General features: G+C 46.2%; 1 protein-coding gene and 1 long non-coding RNA gene across 4 annotated transcripts in view; both read left to right on the top strand.

Moving 5' to 3' along the window:
* slc13a3.L (solute carrier family 13 (sodium-dependent dicarboxylate transporter), member 3 L homeolog) overlaps positions 1-18,066 on the top strand; it is a 70,515-nt gene that overhangs the window by 44,843 nt on the left and 7,606 nt on the right. For all 3 annotated transcript variants that reach the window (XM_018234403.2, NM_001092875.1, XM_041575650.1), the window contains 2 exon segments: positions 108-205; positions 9,635-9,747. In XM_018234403.2, coding sequence (XP_018089892.1) covers positions 108-205; positions 9,635-9,747 — 211 coding nt within the window.
* On the top strand, positions 10,736-14,413 carry LOC121397866. The gene is made up of 4 exons (XR_005963992.1): positions 10,736-10,864; positions 12,974-12,995; positions 14,119-14,177; positions 14,321-14,413. It is a non-coding gene; the product is annotated as an uncharacterized LOC121397866 (long non-coding RNA).

An 18,066-nucleotide genomic window follows, 5' to 3' on the forward strand; every position in this document is an offset into this window, starting at 1 on the left:
TCCCTCTCTACATCCTACTAAACGTTAACTCTTCAGCAACCTCTTTAAAATGTGTTTAATATTAAACAGGAATCCTTCTTTATTCTGTGATTTGTGCTTCTCGGCAGCTTTACTTCAGATGCAGTGACGGGGATTGCCATATGTATCATCCTTTTCTTTTTCCCCTCTGAGAAGCCTTCGCTGAAGTGGTGGTTTAACCTCAAAGGTAAGAGGAAAGAGAGGGGCGGATGGTGGTTCAAATGAGTTGCATGTACCCGTTATCCAGAAAGCTCCAGAATTACAGGAAGGCAGTCTCCCATAGGCTCCTTTGTAATTAAATTATTCACATTTTTTAAAAAACGATTTCCTTTTTCTCTGTAATATTAAAGGAGAAGGAAAGTCGTTTCCAAATGTTAGGCACCCCCAAGTGATTGTATTGACTTACCTGAAACCCTGGGTCGGTGCTCCTATCAGTAGAGAGATCCTCTTCCGGCTTCTTCTTTCTTCAAATTATTTACTGGGGCAGACGCATGCGCAGCAGAACGAAAAGCTGAACTTTAACTAAAAAGTTGCTATTTCATTCTACTGCGCATGCGTCTGCCGTGGGAAATTTGAAGAAAGAAGAAGCCGGAAGAGGATCTCTCTGCTGATAGGAGCACCGACCCAGGGTTTCAGGTAAGTCAATACAATCACTTGGGGGTGCCTAACATTTGGAAACGACTTTCCTTCTCCTTTAAAACAGTCGCTTGTACTTGATCCCAACTAAGATATAATTAATCCTTATTGGAAGCAAAACCAGCCTATTGGGTTTATTTCATGTTTACATGATTTTCTAGTAGACTTAAGTGTATGGAAATTACGGAAAGGTCCGTTATCTGAAAACCTGTTACCCTGAAAGCTCCAAATTATGGAAAAGCCGTCTCCCATAGACTCCATTTTATCCAAATAATCTAAATTTTAAAAAATAATTTCCTTTTTCTGTGTAATAATAAAACAGTCGCTTGTACTTGATCCCAACTAAGATATTAAATAAACCCAATAGGCTGGTTTTAAATAAACCCAATAGGCTGGTTTTTCCTCCAATAAGGATTAATTATGTTTATATGATTTTCTAGTAGACTTAAGGTATGAATATCCAAATTACAGAAAGACCCCTTATCCAAAAAAACCCAGGTCCTGAGCATTCTGTATAACTGGTCCCATACCTGTAGCTGGAGACATGTATTATATGGGTTGCCCTTGCACATGTATAAACTGGGCCAGACCATTGCTTTAACCGTAGGACATTGCTAGTATGGTGTAAAATCAGGAAAGCCAAATAAAGACATCCTTATGAGATTTGTACTCATTAGCGCTTTGTTTTTTCAAAATTCTGCAATTTTCCCAACAAAACAAAAATGAAAGAGATACAATCACATTCAGGTTACACAAAGACATGTCCAAGGTTATTCAACATGTCATATAAAACCAAGCACAAGACATGATCCATCATATCCATTATAGATAAAATAACTTGCGTATTAGGCATATGTCAATCTTATTACCTGAGGTATAGGTAAGTAGGGATGCAACGAATCCAGGATTCGGTTCGGGATTCGGCCAGGATTTGGTCTTTTTCAACGGGATACGGATTCAGCTGAATCGTTCTGCCAGGCTGAACCGAATCCGAATTTGCATACGCAAATTTGGGGCAGGGAGAGAAAACTCGTGACTTTTTGTCACAAAATGAGCAAGTAAAAAATGTATGTTTCCCCTTCCCACCCCTAATTTGCATATGCAAATTAGTATTCGGATTTGGTATTCGGGCGAATCTTTCGGGAAGGATTCGGGGGTTCGGCTGAATCCAAAATAGTGGATTTGGTGCATCCCTACTATAGGTAAGTAACCGTATACGAGTATTTAACTGCCAACAATAAACTCATTTTCCCAACCTGATTGGTGTTACTGTCGTTCTTCAAATAAAACAAGGGAGGCTGGGAGGGTTTGAGGTGAAGAGGGTGGACTATTTGTTGTCTGTGGTTCAGAAGAGAGTAATAGTGTTTGTATTTGTAAAACTTTTTTGGGCATCCCCTGCGCAGGTAAGTTAGCTGGTCAAAGGGAACTGCTGATGCATTATCCATTTCTATTTCTTTTTAGGGGTTGGTTGGATTTCCAATTAAGTGCCTGTATAAATAGATAATATAGGAGTGCTCATTCAGTAGAAGTATTGCAGGATTAATTTGGATTATTAGGGCTAACAGATTATTTCAATTGCTGCTCGGTGCCAAAAACTCTGGATGTCCCAACACTTCCAGACCATGCGCATATAATGGGCTGGGGAATATTTACATGTGGGACATACTACGGGTATGTTTGGATTCATAAAATCTAATCTGTGAGGAGTCAGGTACCTGAATTGTATCAATTTGTCCTTGATTAGCATCATGATGTGAGTTTCCGAAATATCCGTCCATATTTTTGGATTAAGACGTGGTAAATCGTGAGCCCATTTTGTGTATAGTTTTTGTAGTACCAAGTTCCCTGGGTTGTTCAGGAGGGCGTAGAATTGAGATGTCGGTTTTGGGAAGTCCAGAGTGAATATCATGTCCTCTAGCCTTTCAGGGGTCGTGTCTATGTTTGTATTGCCGAATTGGGTCTTTAAAGCGCGTCGGATCTGGAAGAACATTGTTTAGTAAATTGTATTTGGCTTTGAGGTCGTCAAAGGATAGTATTGCTCCATTTTCAGTCTTGTGTCCCAGGTATTTGATATAAAAGGGTATTGTGCCCATATACTAGGGTCGGGGATGGATAATAGATGGGTAGTTGTGGGTTTTACCATAATGGAGTATATATAGAGGCATGATGGTCATTTCTGGGAAATTGTGTTAGTGCTGCTTTCCACACTTGTACTGTTGCTTTAGTTAATGGTGATAAAGCCCAGTATAATGTAGTGAGCATAGATTTCAGTTTACCAAAATATTTGCAGGGTATAGAGATAGGGCCTTGCTGGAACAGTTATGTAAATTTGGGGAGTAGTATTATTTCAAAAAGATTTATCCTACCATTAGGGTTAGTGGGAGGGAGTTCCAATCTTTGGCTTTAGTTCCTACCAGGGAGAGTAGTGGGTAGAGGTTTAAATTCAAGGAATTTATTCAGATCCCTGTGAACGTGTACTCCCAGGTATTTGAAGGTTAGATGTCCATTGTAATGGGACCTGGTAGACTTGTTTGTCAAGTGTGAAGGAGTCAATTGAGAACATCTGTGATTTTGCCCAGTTAATGGATAAGCCTAAGTAGATTGTGTGACGATTTATTATTTCTAGTGTAGTATTCAGTGCCCCATAAGGATTTTCTAAGAATAGGATAGTCTCTTCTGCATACATTGCTATTATCTTTGTAACTGCGCCCATCTTAAGTCCTTTGATCTCGGCTGTACTTTTCAGTAGTGAGGCGAGGGGTTCCATTGCTAGTGCAAACAGTTGGGGAGAGAGAGGGCACCCTGGCCTGGTCCCTCTGCATAATGTGAAGGGGGTAGAAATACATTGATCAGTTCTTATACGTGCTGTTGGGTTGTGGTAGAGTGCAGAAACCGAACTTCTAAAATTGGGGCAGATTCCCATGACTTGCATAGTGGACCAAAGGAATTTACATTCCACGGAATCAAATGCTTTTTCATTGTCTAATGTGGCGATGACTCCGTAGAGTCTACGGATATTTATATCCATAGTTCGACCCGGGATGAAGCCCGTTTGGTCAGGGGAAACCAGTTTTATAACGACTTGGTTTAATCGTCGGGATAGTGCCTTGGCCAGGATTTTTGAGATTGAGATTGGCCTGTACAAGGCGCAGTTAAGAAGATCCTTTCCTGGTTTAAGGATGAGCGTGATAAGTGTTTCACTCATGGAGGGGGAAAGGATCCCTTACTAGCACTTTATTAAATAATGAAGTTAGGGAAGTTAGGGGTAGAACTAAATGTTTGCTTGAGATATAAATCAGTTGGAAGCCCATCTACACCTGGGGTTTTGGCAGATGTTAAGTCTGCAATCCTGTACCTCTATTTCAGTGATAGGGTTGCCTAATAGGGAGGTATCTTTATGTTCACGTCTTGGAAGGGGAATAGTTTCAAGGTACCTTAATATTTGTTCCCTAGAGAGGGGGTCATACGTGAGGAGTAAAGTTGCGTATAATATTGCTTAAAGACCCGTTAATTGCACTTGGGTTAGTAAGAGTGGAACCGCTGCTGTCCGTATATTTGTTAATGGGGACATTTCCCAGGATAGTAAGGCTAGTAGTAGTCTGCCGTTTTTATCTTCGGTTGAAAATACATATGCCCTGTTGTAAAGCATTGATTTTTTTAAACTTGTTTGGTGAGAGTTAAGGGCTTATTGGCTTTTGAGCCAGTCCTCCCTCTTTTGTAAGGAGTGTTTTTTACGGAATGTCCTATTTGCTTTAGTGGCTTGTAGTTCTAAAGTATCTCCCCTTCAGTTATAGCATTACATTTTTTACATCTACCTCTACCGTAGGCATTTTTTACATCTACCTCTACCGTAGGCCTATATTATTTGGCCCATACCCATCTGTTTCTGTGTTGGTGTCAATGTATGTTTCCAACTGATTTTCTACAGCCTCTGTTATAGAATCTTGATGAAGCCAGAACCTATGGAGCTTCCATATTTTGTTTAGTGGAGGAGTTTGTCTCAATTTGCAACAAAAGAGGAAAATGATCTTAAATTTCTCTTTGCAATATCTCAATCAAGGTTGCTTGGGGTCTCTACTTCCGCTGTCCCAAGGGCAAGGTCCATGCGGGACATGGTGTTATGAGATGTAGAGTAGGCAGATGTAGTTTCTTGATTCCTACATTTCTACGTATGGTTTTGAAGACCAGGCCTTTCTTTATTGAGTTGCCCAGGCGTCCAGGAAGGAATTTTGATCTCTGTCCTTTTCAAGTAGGAAGTAATAGGACAGGGTACTGGATCTCTGTGGAATCAAGGTTTAGATGTTATATCATAACAAAGAATAGTCCAGGGGAAGTAGTTGCTCAAATGTTACTGAAAAAGAGGTAAAGAAGAAATTACAGTAGAGCTGAAATTACAGTAGAGCTGTATATTCTATTGGTGTAATTTGTGCCATGTACCCACCCACCTATCCTTTCCCAACTTGAGCAGGTTTTGTTTCAGTTTTTGGAAACCACAACTGAATTGAATTGGGATAGTTCCTTTGCTCACAACCTTAATGTAATTCCAAAATTACTTGGTGTTATATAGGTACATTTACTGAGACCGGGGTTCCTCAGTTCTGGGCTGGGGTTGATGGTTGTTCCTTTTTGTATGTTCCATTGTTTTCCTCCGGTATATTAGTGGTGTGGTAGGCCGTAGGGTTGTCTCTGCTGCTTCTTAGTGGGCGCCGTTGTGCTGGTCATCCGGTCGTGGACATCTTGGAGAAAAGGGGGGAAAGGGTTGGGTAAAGTTCCTCTCTATCCAGTGGATGTATCCTCTGGGGTGGAAAAGAAGTGGACCTTATCGTCCTTGACCATTCTTAAGATGGCCATAGACACAAAGATTTGATTGTACAAATCTCCATGACATACGATTTTCAGGCTGTGTGTTGAGTGTCCCGACATTAATGAGATGTCGATCGTTCAGTTGATTGGACAGTGTTACAGCACAAAGCTGTGAGAGGACGTGGGCATAGGGTAGGACTTGCAAACAAAACTCCTTTTAGGGAATGAGCCCTTTATTTAGCATGGCAACTTCACGAAACAGGTTCTTCTCAGAGTCTAGATGGTAGCCAGCCTGCATTCATTGAGTCTGCATGAGGATAATGCCAGGGTTGGGCACTGCTACTGCTGGTCACTGGAACATGTGGGTACAGCTGTGATGGTTTACAGCTGGGCAGTCTCTGTGATCTTGCATTTGTATATAAAGACTAACAAATTGGAATTCTTAACAGGCTACCTTTGTAAGCCAGAAAGAGAACAGCCCCTGTCGTAAATGCAGAACAGGGTTTGAGTCCTTCTGCCAACCACAAAGGCAGCTTCCACAAGGGCCAATCACATAATAGGCCAGGTGTGCCATTATAAGGACCAATCCGACCATGAAGTATAATGGCGCCAATCACAGCTAATACTGTTTGGCCAATGGGGTGCCATTTGGGGAGCATGCCCAGTTTAGTCTGAATGAAGGATCCAGACAGTACACATCTCTTGGGGTCATCTATGTGTATTGAGTTACAGAGGGTGCTGATTTGTTTGCCCTCACAGTAGGGGGGTCACTTACCAAAGAATGCAGGATTGGCTATTCAACATCAAAAACCACATAGGGAAAGGAGCAAAGGTTATCACACACATACCATTTGTTGAAGCAGTTAGAAGCAACTAAGCCATAACATAACATAATACTTGACATTTTTCCCTCCCGATTAAAAGTTTGTTTTATCACAGACAGGTTAGAAAATTTCTGTTGGCTACCGATATATCTCTGAATGTGTTGCTGATCTGAATGTGTTGCTGATCTGATGATATCAGTGGGAGACTGTCACTAGCTTTTGTCGGACATAACTATCGTACGATTGCTGTCAGGGGCAGAACATCGGCTGATCTGTTCTTTTACTACTTTATTTGATCTGAATGGTTAGTGGCAGGTCGGGAGATGGCACCGAATTTCTGTCTTTGATTACATACATCCATTGAGTAATCTGGGTACACTGATCCCCGTTGGTTTTTGTAATGTACTTGGCCTGCCTTGAGAAGGTTTAACTGAGGGCTGTATCTCTGTCCTTGTAATTGAGTAGTCTGGTGATAGACGTGCTGGGGTTTTCCGGGAACCCTATGTGCACGCTCCACCACAAAGCAGGGTTAGAAACAGCTTGGACCAAATTGTTTGATGAGCCCAGTCCTCCACAATTTTTCCCACATGTTGACCTTCTGCCCTTTCAGGGTGGATGTTGTTCCGCCTGAAGCGGTTCTCAAGGTCAGCATTGTTCTTCTGGAGGTAGACTGTGTGTGTGTGTGTGTAATGTGTGTGTAAATAGAACACTTTACACACACACGCAGAATGTGTGTGTAAAGTGTTCTAAGTGTGTGATCTTCTGCTTCTTCTTAAGAGACAGGTGCAAAACTTAAGTTTTGCACATCTTGATTATAAAGTCAATCTTTAGCTCATCTAGTTTGTGCAGGCCTGATGTGTGATTTGCCCCCAACAGTTGCACTATTTCCCTAGAGTGGGTTCAGGGGTTGTGCAGGGGTTTAACTTTCCTTCTTCTTTAAGTTTACCACTTGGGGGTGCCAAATGTTAGCAATATCAGCAGAAAACTGCACCGGCCTGGGGTTATATCAGTGAGCACCACGGAGCGCTCGTCTTCTTTCTTCTCGCAGCTGCGCATGCACATTAGAGTGAAAAACCAAACTTTAACTAAAGAGTCGGTTTTTTCATTCTACTGGGCATTCGTCTGCCACGGGAAATTTGAAGAAAGAAGAAGCCGGAAGGGAAGCTCTGTGGCCGCTCACTGGTATAACCCCCCAGGCCAGTGCAGTTTTCTGCTGATAGGAGCACTGGCCTGGGGTTTCAGGTAAGTGCCTAACAGGTGGTAAAGGACGTTTCTTTTTTAATGCAGTTGATTCACTGCCTTTGCTCTTCAGTGCAGGGTGGTGGATCTGAGTTCCTGGCAATTTACTGAGTGTCTCATGGTCACCACCAGTCTGTGTCTGGTTTGGGTGCTTTAGCCTCTATTTATTCCCCCATCATGTCCGGAATAAGGGCTGTGTGTCTCTTTGTGGCCTCTGATTGCCCATTGTGCTGGTATGAATCGGGGAGCTGGAGCTGGAGCTGTGGGAACTGCGTTCTCACATTAGGCCCCGGCCCCCCACAAATGGATATCTTTGAGTTAAAAGGCCAGAACTAAGGACGGGCAGGGGGGTTGTTTCTGCCATGAGGCCTCTCAGGTGGCAGCACTGCTCCTGGTAACTTTAAGAGCCGAATTTCCGGTTTCCAGTTCCGGCTCTTAAACTGAAACTGAAAATTCGCATTTCACTCTCTGCGCTATAGATTTTAAGGTAAGTGCGAAAGCTGGGGGGGGGCTGCATTTTCAACTCCGCCTCAGGCGGCATCACATGCTGAAACGTGGGCACATAGTTCGAGTGAGCTTGGGACGGTTGGTGCTGAGTGAACTCAATGCCAAGTACATTTCTATACCATCCACATCCATGTTGTATTAAAATTTGAAACAAAAGCCAGATTGGGTTGTTAGTGATCTGCGTAATATTTATTATCCCTTTCCCTGGCCAGTACACCTTACAGTGTGTGTTTGTTACTTGTCTCTTAGTCTGGAATTGGTTAGTTCCCTCAAGCACAGGACTGTGTCCAATTTAGTGGGGCACCCCCATTAAAGCGGGACATTATTGTTCACTATTGGCTTTCCAGTTTTTTTGTTGAAGAGATTTTGTTGTAGATGCTGAGAAGAGATTTTGAGTTTTGCGTGTTTGGGATACCCAAATTTCAGCGTGGTTGAGGTTCTTTTTCGGAGTGGATGAGATGTCTGAGCATTCTTCTAGCACTCCTTTACAAAATGGTAATTTGGTGGCAGGACCCCAATCCATTTGGCTGGAGAGTGTGGCTGGAGAGTGTGGTTGTATTTGGGGCAACATCCTGGAGAGTGTGGTTGTATTTGGGGCAACATCCTGAACAGTATGGGGTTATTTTGTATGTCCTGTGACCTGTACCATTTTTGTCTCATATACTAGGACAAGTACAAGATTAGTTTGGGGAGTATCATGTAGTATCGGTGATGGGAGGACGTGGGCCTAGGGACTCACAAACACAACTCCTTTTAGAGAATGAGCTCTTCTCAACTTCACATGTTTTCCTCTGAGTCTAGATGCAGCTGACACTTTGTAGTTCTGCATGTGAATGATGCCAGGGGTTGGGCACTGCTACTGCAGGTCACTGGAACAGTTGTGATGGTTACAGTGATAGTCACAGAGACTGAGCTGTAACCAACAATTTGGATTTCTTGGTAGCAGCTTTGTAAATCTTGGTAGCAGCTTTGTAAACCAGAAAGGGAACAAACAGCCCCTGTCGTAAATGCAGAACAGGGTTAGTTAGATTCTGCCAACCTTCCAGATTCTGCCAACCTTCCAGAAGGGGCCAAATTCTGGGTTGGCAATCCAGCCCTGAATTGTGATAATGTCAATCACAGCTATGACTGCTTGACCAATGGGCATGCCCAGTTTAGTCTGTGTGTAACCAGACCACATCTCATTTTACAGGCTAGGGGCTCCATTGGTAGAGCATTTTGAATAACGAGGATGAAAGGGGCCCTGCCACGTGGTTACATTTCTAGTGCAAAATGTGCCGCTTCTCATATCCTGTGTCTGGGAAAAGATGAGAAGCTCAGGGCAGGCACTACAAAATTAACTAAACTTTGGGGGTCAAACTTTGGTTGCATAAGAGATGGGAGTACACTTTTAATGACCCCCAGACTACTGAACTAGCAAACTGGAGATTTCTTTCTTTCATTTTATTTCATTTAGGGGGGGGTTGTTCAACTAAGTACAAAGCTTCCTTGCACAGCCGTGCCATGTAGAGCTCAAAAGCACTCTGGGACAAGCTGCTCAATTATACCCAGATCCCCCCACCTGGGTGGGTTTTACCTTTGATTCATTTCAACCTTACTTTCCCCAGCACCAAACACTGAGAATAAAGCTCTCCTATCTTGGAACAAAGCTCAGAGCACGGTGCCTTGGAATATCATCCTGCTGCTCGGAGGAGGATTCGCTATGGCTAAAGGCTGCGAGGTAACTAGTGCATTGTGGGTTACGACTGTCTTTGATCTATATATAGGGGGGATATAATATAGAGGGTGTACTGAAACTCCAATACACAACACTACACAAAAAAATAAACTTATTTGTGTACAAACTTATCAAAAATAAGTTTATTGCAACAGCGAAAGAGTTTTGAGAGATGTAACAGTCTGCTTAACCACTGGCTGGTACTGCCAATGCTTTTTTTACAGGGCTGTCCTCGTGTTACACACCCCAATCAATTAGATGCAAAAAACATATAGTCCCGGGTGAGATAGATCTCTCACCCGGGGGACTGCCTACAAATGTACTTGTCCTTTGATACTGCATCTTTGCTTGAACCAGTTTGCAGTTTCAGAATCTGATCTGATTGGAACCTAGCATCCTTGGATACTGCAAATGACACTGATTTGGGTATGGATCAGTTAGCCCAGAAAGGTAGAAGGTAGATGGACTAGATTAGTGGTAGAAGGTAGATGGACTAGATTAGTGTTCTATCTACCTTCTGAGTCCGATTCTAGCTGTGAGTAGTGATTTTTTTTCTTTGCCATTTAAGTGTAAACCATGCCATTCTCATGCTGCATGAGAATGGCACACTCAGGCAGCGTAAGAAAAGGAGGGAATGGCACACTCAGGCAGCGTAAGAAAAGGAGGGAATGGCACACTGACAGGATGAGAATGGCACACTCAGGCAGCATGACAGAAGGAGGGAATGGCACACTCAGGCAGCGTAAGAGAAGGAGAGAATGGCACACTCAGGCAGAGTAAGAAAGTAGGGAATGGCACACTCAGGCAGAGTAAGAAAGTAGGGAATGGCACACTCACAGGATGAGAATGGCACACTCAGGCAGCATAAGAAAGGAGAGAATGGCACACTCACAGGATGAGAATGGCACACTCAGGCAGCGTAAGAGAAGGAGAGAATGGCACACTCAGGGAAGGAGAGAATGGCACACTCAGGCAGCGTAAGAAAAGGAGGGAATGGCACACTCAGGCAGCGTAAGAGAAGGAGAGAATGGCACACTCACAGGATGAGAATGGCACACTCAGGCAGCGTAAGAGAAGGAGGGAATGGCACACTCACAGGATGAGAATGGCACACTCACAGGTTGAGAATGGCACACTCAGGCAGCATCAGAGAAGGAGAGAATGGCACACTCAAGAGCAGATAGAGAAGGAGAAATGGCACACTCAGGCAGCGTAAGAGAAGAGGAATGGCACACTCAGGCAACATAAGAGAAGGAGAGAATGGCACACTCACAGGATGAGAATGGCACATCACAGGTGATAGAGAAGGAGAGAATGGCACACTCAGGCAGCGTAAGAGAAGGAAGGAACTCGGCAGCATCAAGGAAGGAGAGAATGGCACACTCAGGCAGCGTAGAGAAGGAGAGAATGGCACACTCAGGCAGCATAGAGAAGGAGGAGAATGGCACACTCAGGCAGCGTAAGAGAGGAAGAATGGCACACTCAGGCAGATAAGAGAGGAGAGAATGGCACACTCAGCAGCAGGAAGGGAGAATGGCACACTCAGCAGGTAAGAGAGGGAATGGCACACTCAGCAGCTAAGAGAAGAGGAATGGCACACTCAGGCAGCATAAGAGAAGGAGAGAATGGCACACTCAGGCAGCATAAGAGAAGGAGAGAATGGCACACTCAGGCAGCATAGAGAAGGAGAGAATGGCACACTCACAGGTTGAGAATGGCACACTCACAGGTGAGAATGGCACACTCAGGCAGCATCAGAGAAGGAGAGAATGGCACACTCACAGGATGAGAATGGCACACTCAGGCGCATAAGAGAAGGAGAGAATGGCACACTCAGGCAGCATAAGAGAAGGAGAGAATGGCACACTCAGGCAGCATAAGAGAAGGAAGATGGCACACTACAGTGTGACACTAAGGAGAGAATGGCACACTCACAGGTTGAGAATGGCACACTCACAGGTTGAGAATGGCACACTCACAGGTTGAGAATGGCACACTCACAGGTTGAGAATGGCACACTCACAGGTTGAGAATGGCACACTCACAGGTTGAGAATGGCACACTCAGGCAGCATAAGAGAAGGAGGGAATGGCACACTCAGGCAGCATAAGAGAAGGAGAGGGAATGGCACACTCACAGGATGAGAATGGCACACTCAGGCAGCGTAGAGAAGAGATGACATCGGAATAGAGAAGGAGAGAGCCACTCACAGGTGAGAATGGCACACTCAGCAGCTAAGAGAAGGAGGGAATGGCACACTCAGGCACATAAAGAGAAGGAGAGAATGGCACACTCAAGGTAGAGAATGGCACACTCAGGCAGCATCAAGAGAAGGAGAGATGGCACACTCAGGCACATAAGAAGGAGAGAATGGCACACTCAGGCAGGAGAGAATGCAACTCAGGCAGCTAAGAGAAGGAGGAATGGCACACTCAGGAGAAGCAACAGGGAGAATGGCACACTCACAGGTGAGAATGGCACACTCAGCAGGTAAGAGAAGGAGGGAATGGCACACTCACAGGATGAGAATGGACACTCACAGGTTGAGAATGGCACACTCAGGCAGCTAAGAGAAGGAGAGAATGGCACACTCAGGATGAGAATCACACCACAAGGGAGAATGGCACACTCACAGGTGAGAATGGCACACTCAGGCAGCGTAAGAGAAGGAGAGAATGGCACACTGGCACTAGAGAAGGAGAGAATGGCACACTCAGGCAGCATAAGAGAAGAGAGAATGGCACACTCACAGCAGAGAGAGAATGGCACACTCACAGGTTGAGAATGGCACACTCAGGAGAAGCAAAGGTTGAGAATGGCACACTCAGGCAGCATAAAGAAGGCAACTCACAGGTGAGAATGGCACACTCAGGCAGAAGGAGAGAATGGCACACTCAGGCAGCGTAGAAGAAGGAGAGAATGGCACACTCACAGGTTGAGAATGGCACACTCAGGCAGCATCAGAGAAGGAGAGAATGGCACACTCACAGGTTGAGAATGGCACACTCACAGGTTGAGAATGGCACACTCAGGCAGATAGAGAAGGAGAATGGCACACTCACAGGTTGAGAATGGCACACTCACAGGTTGAGAATGGCACACTAGGCACATAAGGAGAGAATGGCACACTCAGGCAGCATAGGAAGGAGAGAATGGCACACTCAGAGCTAAGAGGAGAGAATGGCACACTCAGGCAGCATAAGAGAAGGAGAGAATGGCACACTCACAGGATGAGAATGGCACACTCACAGGTTGAGAATGGAGTCAAGTTGAGATGCACACTCAGGCAGCATAGAGAAGGAGAGACACTCAGCAGGTAGAGAAGGGAATGGCACACTCAGGCAGCATAAGAGAAGGAGAGAATGGCACACTCACAGGTTGAGAAGAGGTGCACACTCAGGCAGCATAAGAGAAGGAGAGAATGGCACACTCAGCAGCGTAAGAGAAGGAGAGAATGGCACACTCAGGCAGCATAAGAGAAGGAGAGAATGGCACACTCAGCAGCATCAGAGAAGGAGAGAATGGCACACTCAGGCAGCATAGAGAAGGAGAGAATGGCACACTCAGGCAGCATCAGAGAAGGAGAGAATGGCACACTCACAGGTTGAGAATGGCACACTCACAGGTTGAGAATGGCACACTCACAGGTTGAGAATGGCACACTCACAGGTTGAGAATGGTACACTCAGGCAGCATAAGAGAAGGAGAGAATGGCACACTCACAGGTTGAGAATGGCACACTCAGGCAGCATCAGAGAAGGAGAGAATGGCACACTCACAGGTTGAGAATGGCACACTCAGGCAGCATCAGAGAAGGAGAGAATGGCACACTCACAGGTTGAGAATGGCACACTCACAGGTTGAGAATGGCACACTCACAGGTTGAGAATGGCACACTCAGGCAGCGTAAGAGAAGGAGAGAATGGCACACTCAGGCAGCATCAGAGAAGGAGAGAATGGCACACTCACAGGTTGAGAATGGCACACTCACAGGTTGAGAATGGCACACTCACAGGTTGAGAATGGCACACTCACAGGTTGAGAATGGCACACTCACAGGTTGAGAATGGCACACTCAGGCAGCATAAGAGAAGGAGAGAATGGCACACTAAGGCAGCGTAAGAGAAGGAGAGAATGGCACACTCAGGCAGCATAAGAGAAGGAGAGAATGGCACACTCACAGGTTGAGAATGGCACACTCAGGCAGCATAAGAGAAGGAGAGAATGGCACACTCAGGCAGCGTAAGAGAAGGAGAGAATGGCACACTCAGGCAGCATAAGAGAAGGAGAGAATGGCACACTCAGGCAGCATAAGAGAAGGAGAGAATGGCACACTCAGGCAGAGTAAGAAAGTAGGGAATGGCACACTCACAGGATGAGAATGGCACACTCAGGCAGCATGAGAGAAGGAGAGAATGGCACACTCAGGCAGCGTAAGCAATGGAGGGAATGGCACACTCACGCAGAGTAAGAGAAGGAGGGAATGGCACACTCAGGCAGCGTAAGAGAGGAAGGATGGATAGAGGAGAGATGGCACACTCAGGCAACATAAGAGGAGGATGGCACACTCAGGCAGGTAAGAGAAGGAGGGAATGGCACACTCAGGCAGCATGAGAAGGAGGGAATGGCACACTCAGGCAGCGTAAGAGAAGGAGAGGGGAATGGCACACTCAGGAGTGAAGAATTGGCACACTCAGGCAGCATAAAGAAGGAGAGAATGGCAACACTAAGCACGGCAGCGTTAGAGAAGGAGAGAATGGCACACTCAGGCAGCGTAAGAGAAGGAGAGAATGGCACACTCAGGCAGCGTAAGAGAAGGAGAGAATGGCACACTCAGGCAGCGTAAGAAAAGGAGGGAATGGCACAGTAAGAGAAGGAGGGAATGGCACACTCAGGCAGAGTAAGAGAAGGAGAGAATGGCACACTCACAGGATGAGAATGGCACACTCAGGCAGCGTAAGAAAGGAGGGAATGGCACACTCAGGCAGCGTAAGAGAAGGAGAGAATGGCACACTCAGGCAGCGTAAGAAAAGGAGGGAATGGCACAGTAAGAGAAGGAGGGAATGGCACACTCAGGCAGAGTAAGAGAAGGAGAGAATGGCACACTCACAGGATGAGAATGGCACACTCAGGCAGCGTAAGAAAAGGAGGGAATGGCACACTCAGGCAGCGTAAGAAAAGGAGGGAATGGCACACTCAGGCAGAGTAAGAGAAGGAGAGAATGTGCCATTCTCATCCTGTGAGTGTGCCACTCAGGCAGCGTAAGAGAAGGAGAGAATGGCACACTCAGGCAGCATAAGAGAAGGAGAGAATGGCACACTCAGGCAGCATAAGAGAAGGAGAGAATGGCACACTCAGGCAGCATAAGAGAAGGAGAGAATGGCACACTCAGGCAGCATAAGAGAAGGAGAGAATGGCACACTCAGGCAACATAAGAGAAGGAGAGAATGGCACACTCAGGCAACATAAGAGAAGGAGAGAATGGCACACTCAGGCAACATAAGAGAAGGAGAGAATGGCACACTCAGGCAGCGTAAGAGAAGGAGAGAATGGCACACTCAGGCAGCGTAAGAGAAGGAGAGAATGGCACACTCAGGCAGCATAAGAGAAGGAGAGAATGGCACACTCAGGCAGCATGAGAGAAGGAGAGAATGGCACACTCAGGCAGCGTAAGAGAAGGAGAGAATGGCACACTCAGGCAGCGTAAGAGAAGGAGAGAATGGCACACTCAGGCAGCATGAGAGAAGGAGAGAATGGCACACTCAGGCAGCGTAAGAGATGGAGGGAATGGCACACTCACGCAGAGTAAGAGAAGGAGGGAATGGCACACTCAGGCAGCGTAAGAGAAGGAGAGGGAATGGCACACTCAGAGGAGAGAATGGCACACTCAGGCAGCGTAAGAGAAGGAGGGAATGGCACACTCAGGCAACATAAGAGAAGGAGAGGGAATGGCACACTCAGGCAGCATAAGAGAAGGAGAGGAATGGCACACTCACAGGATGAGAATGGCACACTCAGGCAACATAGAAGAGAAGGAGGGAATGGCACACTCAGGCAGCATGAGAGAAGGAGAGAATGGCACACTCAGGCAGCATAAGAGAAGGAGGGAATGGCACACTCAGGCAGCATAAGAGAAGATGGGAATGGCACACTCAGGCAGCGTAAGAGAAGGAGAGAATGGCACACTCAGCATGAGAAGAGAAGCCACTACAACTAGAGAAGAGAATGATCAGCACATAGAGGAGATGCACACTCAGCACTAAGAAGAGAGGCACATCAGGAGCATCGAGAAAGAGAAGACTCAGCAGCGTAAGAAGAGAATGGCAACTCAGCACAAGAAGAGAGAAGCACCTCCGTAAGCACTACACTAGAGAAGAATGCACACCACAGGGAGGCAACAGCAGCTAAGAGAGAGCCACTAATAAGAGGAGAGAATGCACATCCGGTGAGATGCACTCAAGGAGAGATGCTCAGCACATAAAGGAGAATGCACACTCAGCAAAAAAAAGGGAGAATGACACCACAGGAAAGAGATGCACCAAGATGAATGGACACTCACGTAAAGGAATGATCAGCCATAAGGAAGGCACACTCAGCAATAAGGAGGATGCACTCGGAGATAAAAGAGAGAATGGCACACTCCAGGAGAGAATGCACACTCAGCACTAAGAAGGAATGGACATAGCACATAAGAGAAGAGAAGGAGGGAAGAACTCAGGCAATAGAGGAGGAAGAGGAATGGCAACTCAGCAGCTAAGAAAGAGGATGGACATCACAGATGAGAATGGACATCAGCAGCTAAGAGAAGAGGAATGCACACTCGCATAAGAAGGAGAGAATGGCACACTCACAGAGGAATGCACCTCAGCAGGTAAAAAGGAGGAATGCACACTCAGCTAAGAGAGAAGAATGGCACATCACACTAAGAGGAATGGCACACTCAGCAGAAGAGAGGATGGCACATCACGTGAGAATGGCACACTCAGCAGATAAGAAGGGATGCACATAGTAGGATGGCACAAGGCAGCTAGAGGGAGAATGGCACACTCACAGGTGAGAATGGCACACTCAGCAGCGTAAGAGAAGGAGAGATGGCACACTCACGGAGAGAATGCACACTCAGCAGCGTAAGAGAAGGAGGAATGCACACGAGAGAGATGACCTCGGAACATAAGGAGAGATGGCACAACAGAGGAGGAATGGCACACTCAGGCAGCGTAAGAAGAGGAATGGCAACTCAGGCAGCGTAAGAGAAGGAGGAATGGCACACTCAGGCACGTAAGAAAGAGGAATGCACACTCAGGCAGCTAAGAGAGGAGGGAATGGCACACTCAGGCAGCTAGAGAAGGAGGGAATGGCACACTCAGCAGCGTAAGAAAGGAGAATGGCACACCAGCAGCTAAGAGAAGGAGGAATGGCACACTCAGGCAGGTAGAAAGAGGAATGCACACTCAGGCAGCGTAGAGAAGGAGAGAATGGCACACTCAGGCAGCTAAGAGAAGGAGGAATGGCAACTCAGAGGAGAGAATGGCACACTCAGGCAGCGTAAGAAGGAGAGAATGGCACACTCAGGCAGCTAGAGAAGGAGAGAATGCACCTCACAGGAGAGAATGGCAATCAGGCGCAAAAAAGGAGAATGGCACACTCAGGCAGCGTAAGAGAAGGAGAGGGAATGGCACACTCACAGGATGAGAATGGCACACTCAGGCTGAGAATGGCACACTCAGGCAGCGTAAGAGAAGGAGAGAATGGCACACTCACAGGATGAGAATGGCACACTCAGGCAGTGTAAGAAAGTAGGGAATGGCACACTCAGGCAGCATAAGAGAAGGAGAGGGAATGGCACACTCACAGGATGAGAATGGCCCACTCAGGCAGCGTTAGAGAAGGAGAGAATGGCACACTCAGGCAGCATGAGAGAAGGAGAGAATGGCACACTCAGGCAGCGTAAGAGAAGGAGAGAATGGCACACTCAGGCAGCGTAAGAGAAGGAGAGAATGGCACACTCACAGGAATGAGAATGGCACACTCAGGCAACATAAGAGAAGGAGGGAATGGGCACACTCACAGGATGAGAATGGCACACTCAGGCAACATAAGAGAAGGAGAGAATGGCACACTCAGGCAGCGTAAGAGAAGGAGAGAATGGCACACTCACAGGATGAGTGGCACACTCAGGCAACTTAAGAGAAGGAGAGAATGGCACACTCAGGCAGCATAAGAGAAGGAGAGAATGGCACACTCAGGCAACTTAAGAGAAGGAGAGAATGGCACACTCAGGCAGCGTAAGAGAAGGAGGGAATGGCACACTCAGGCAGCGTA

Source organism: Xenopus laevis, chromosome 9_10L, assembly GCF_017654675.1.
Source record: "Xenopus laevis strain J_2021 chromosome 9_10L, Xenopus_laevis_v10.1, whole genome shotgun sequence".
Lineage (NCBI taxonomy): Eukaryota > Metazoa > Chordata > Amphibia > Anura > Pipidae > Xenopus > Xenopus laevis.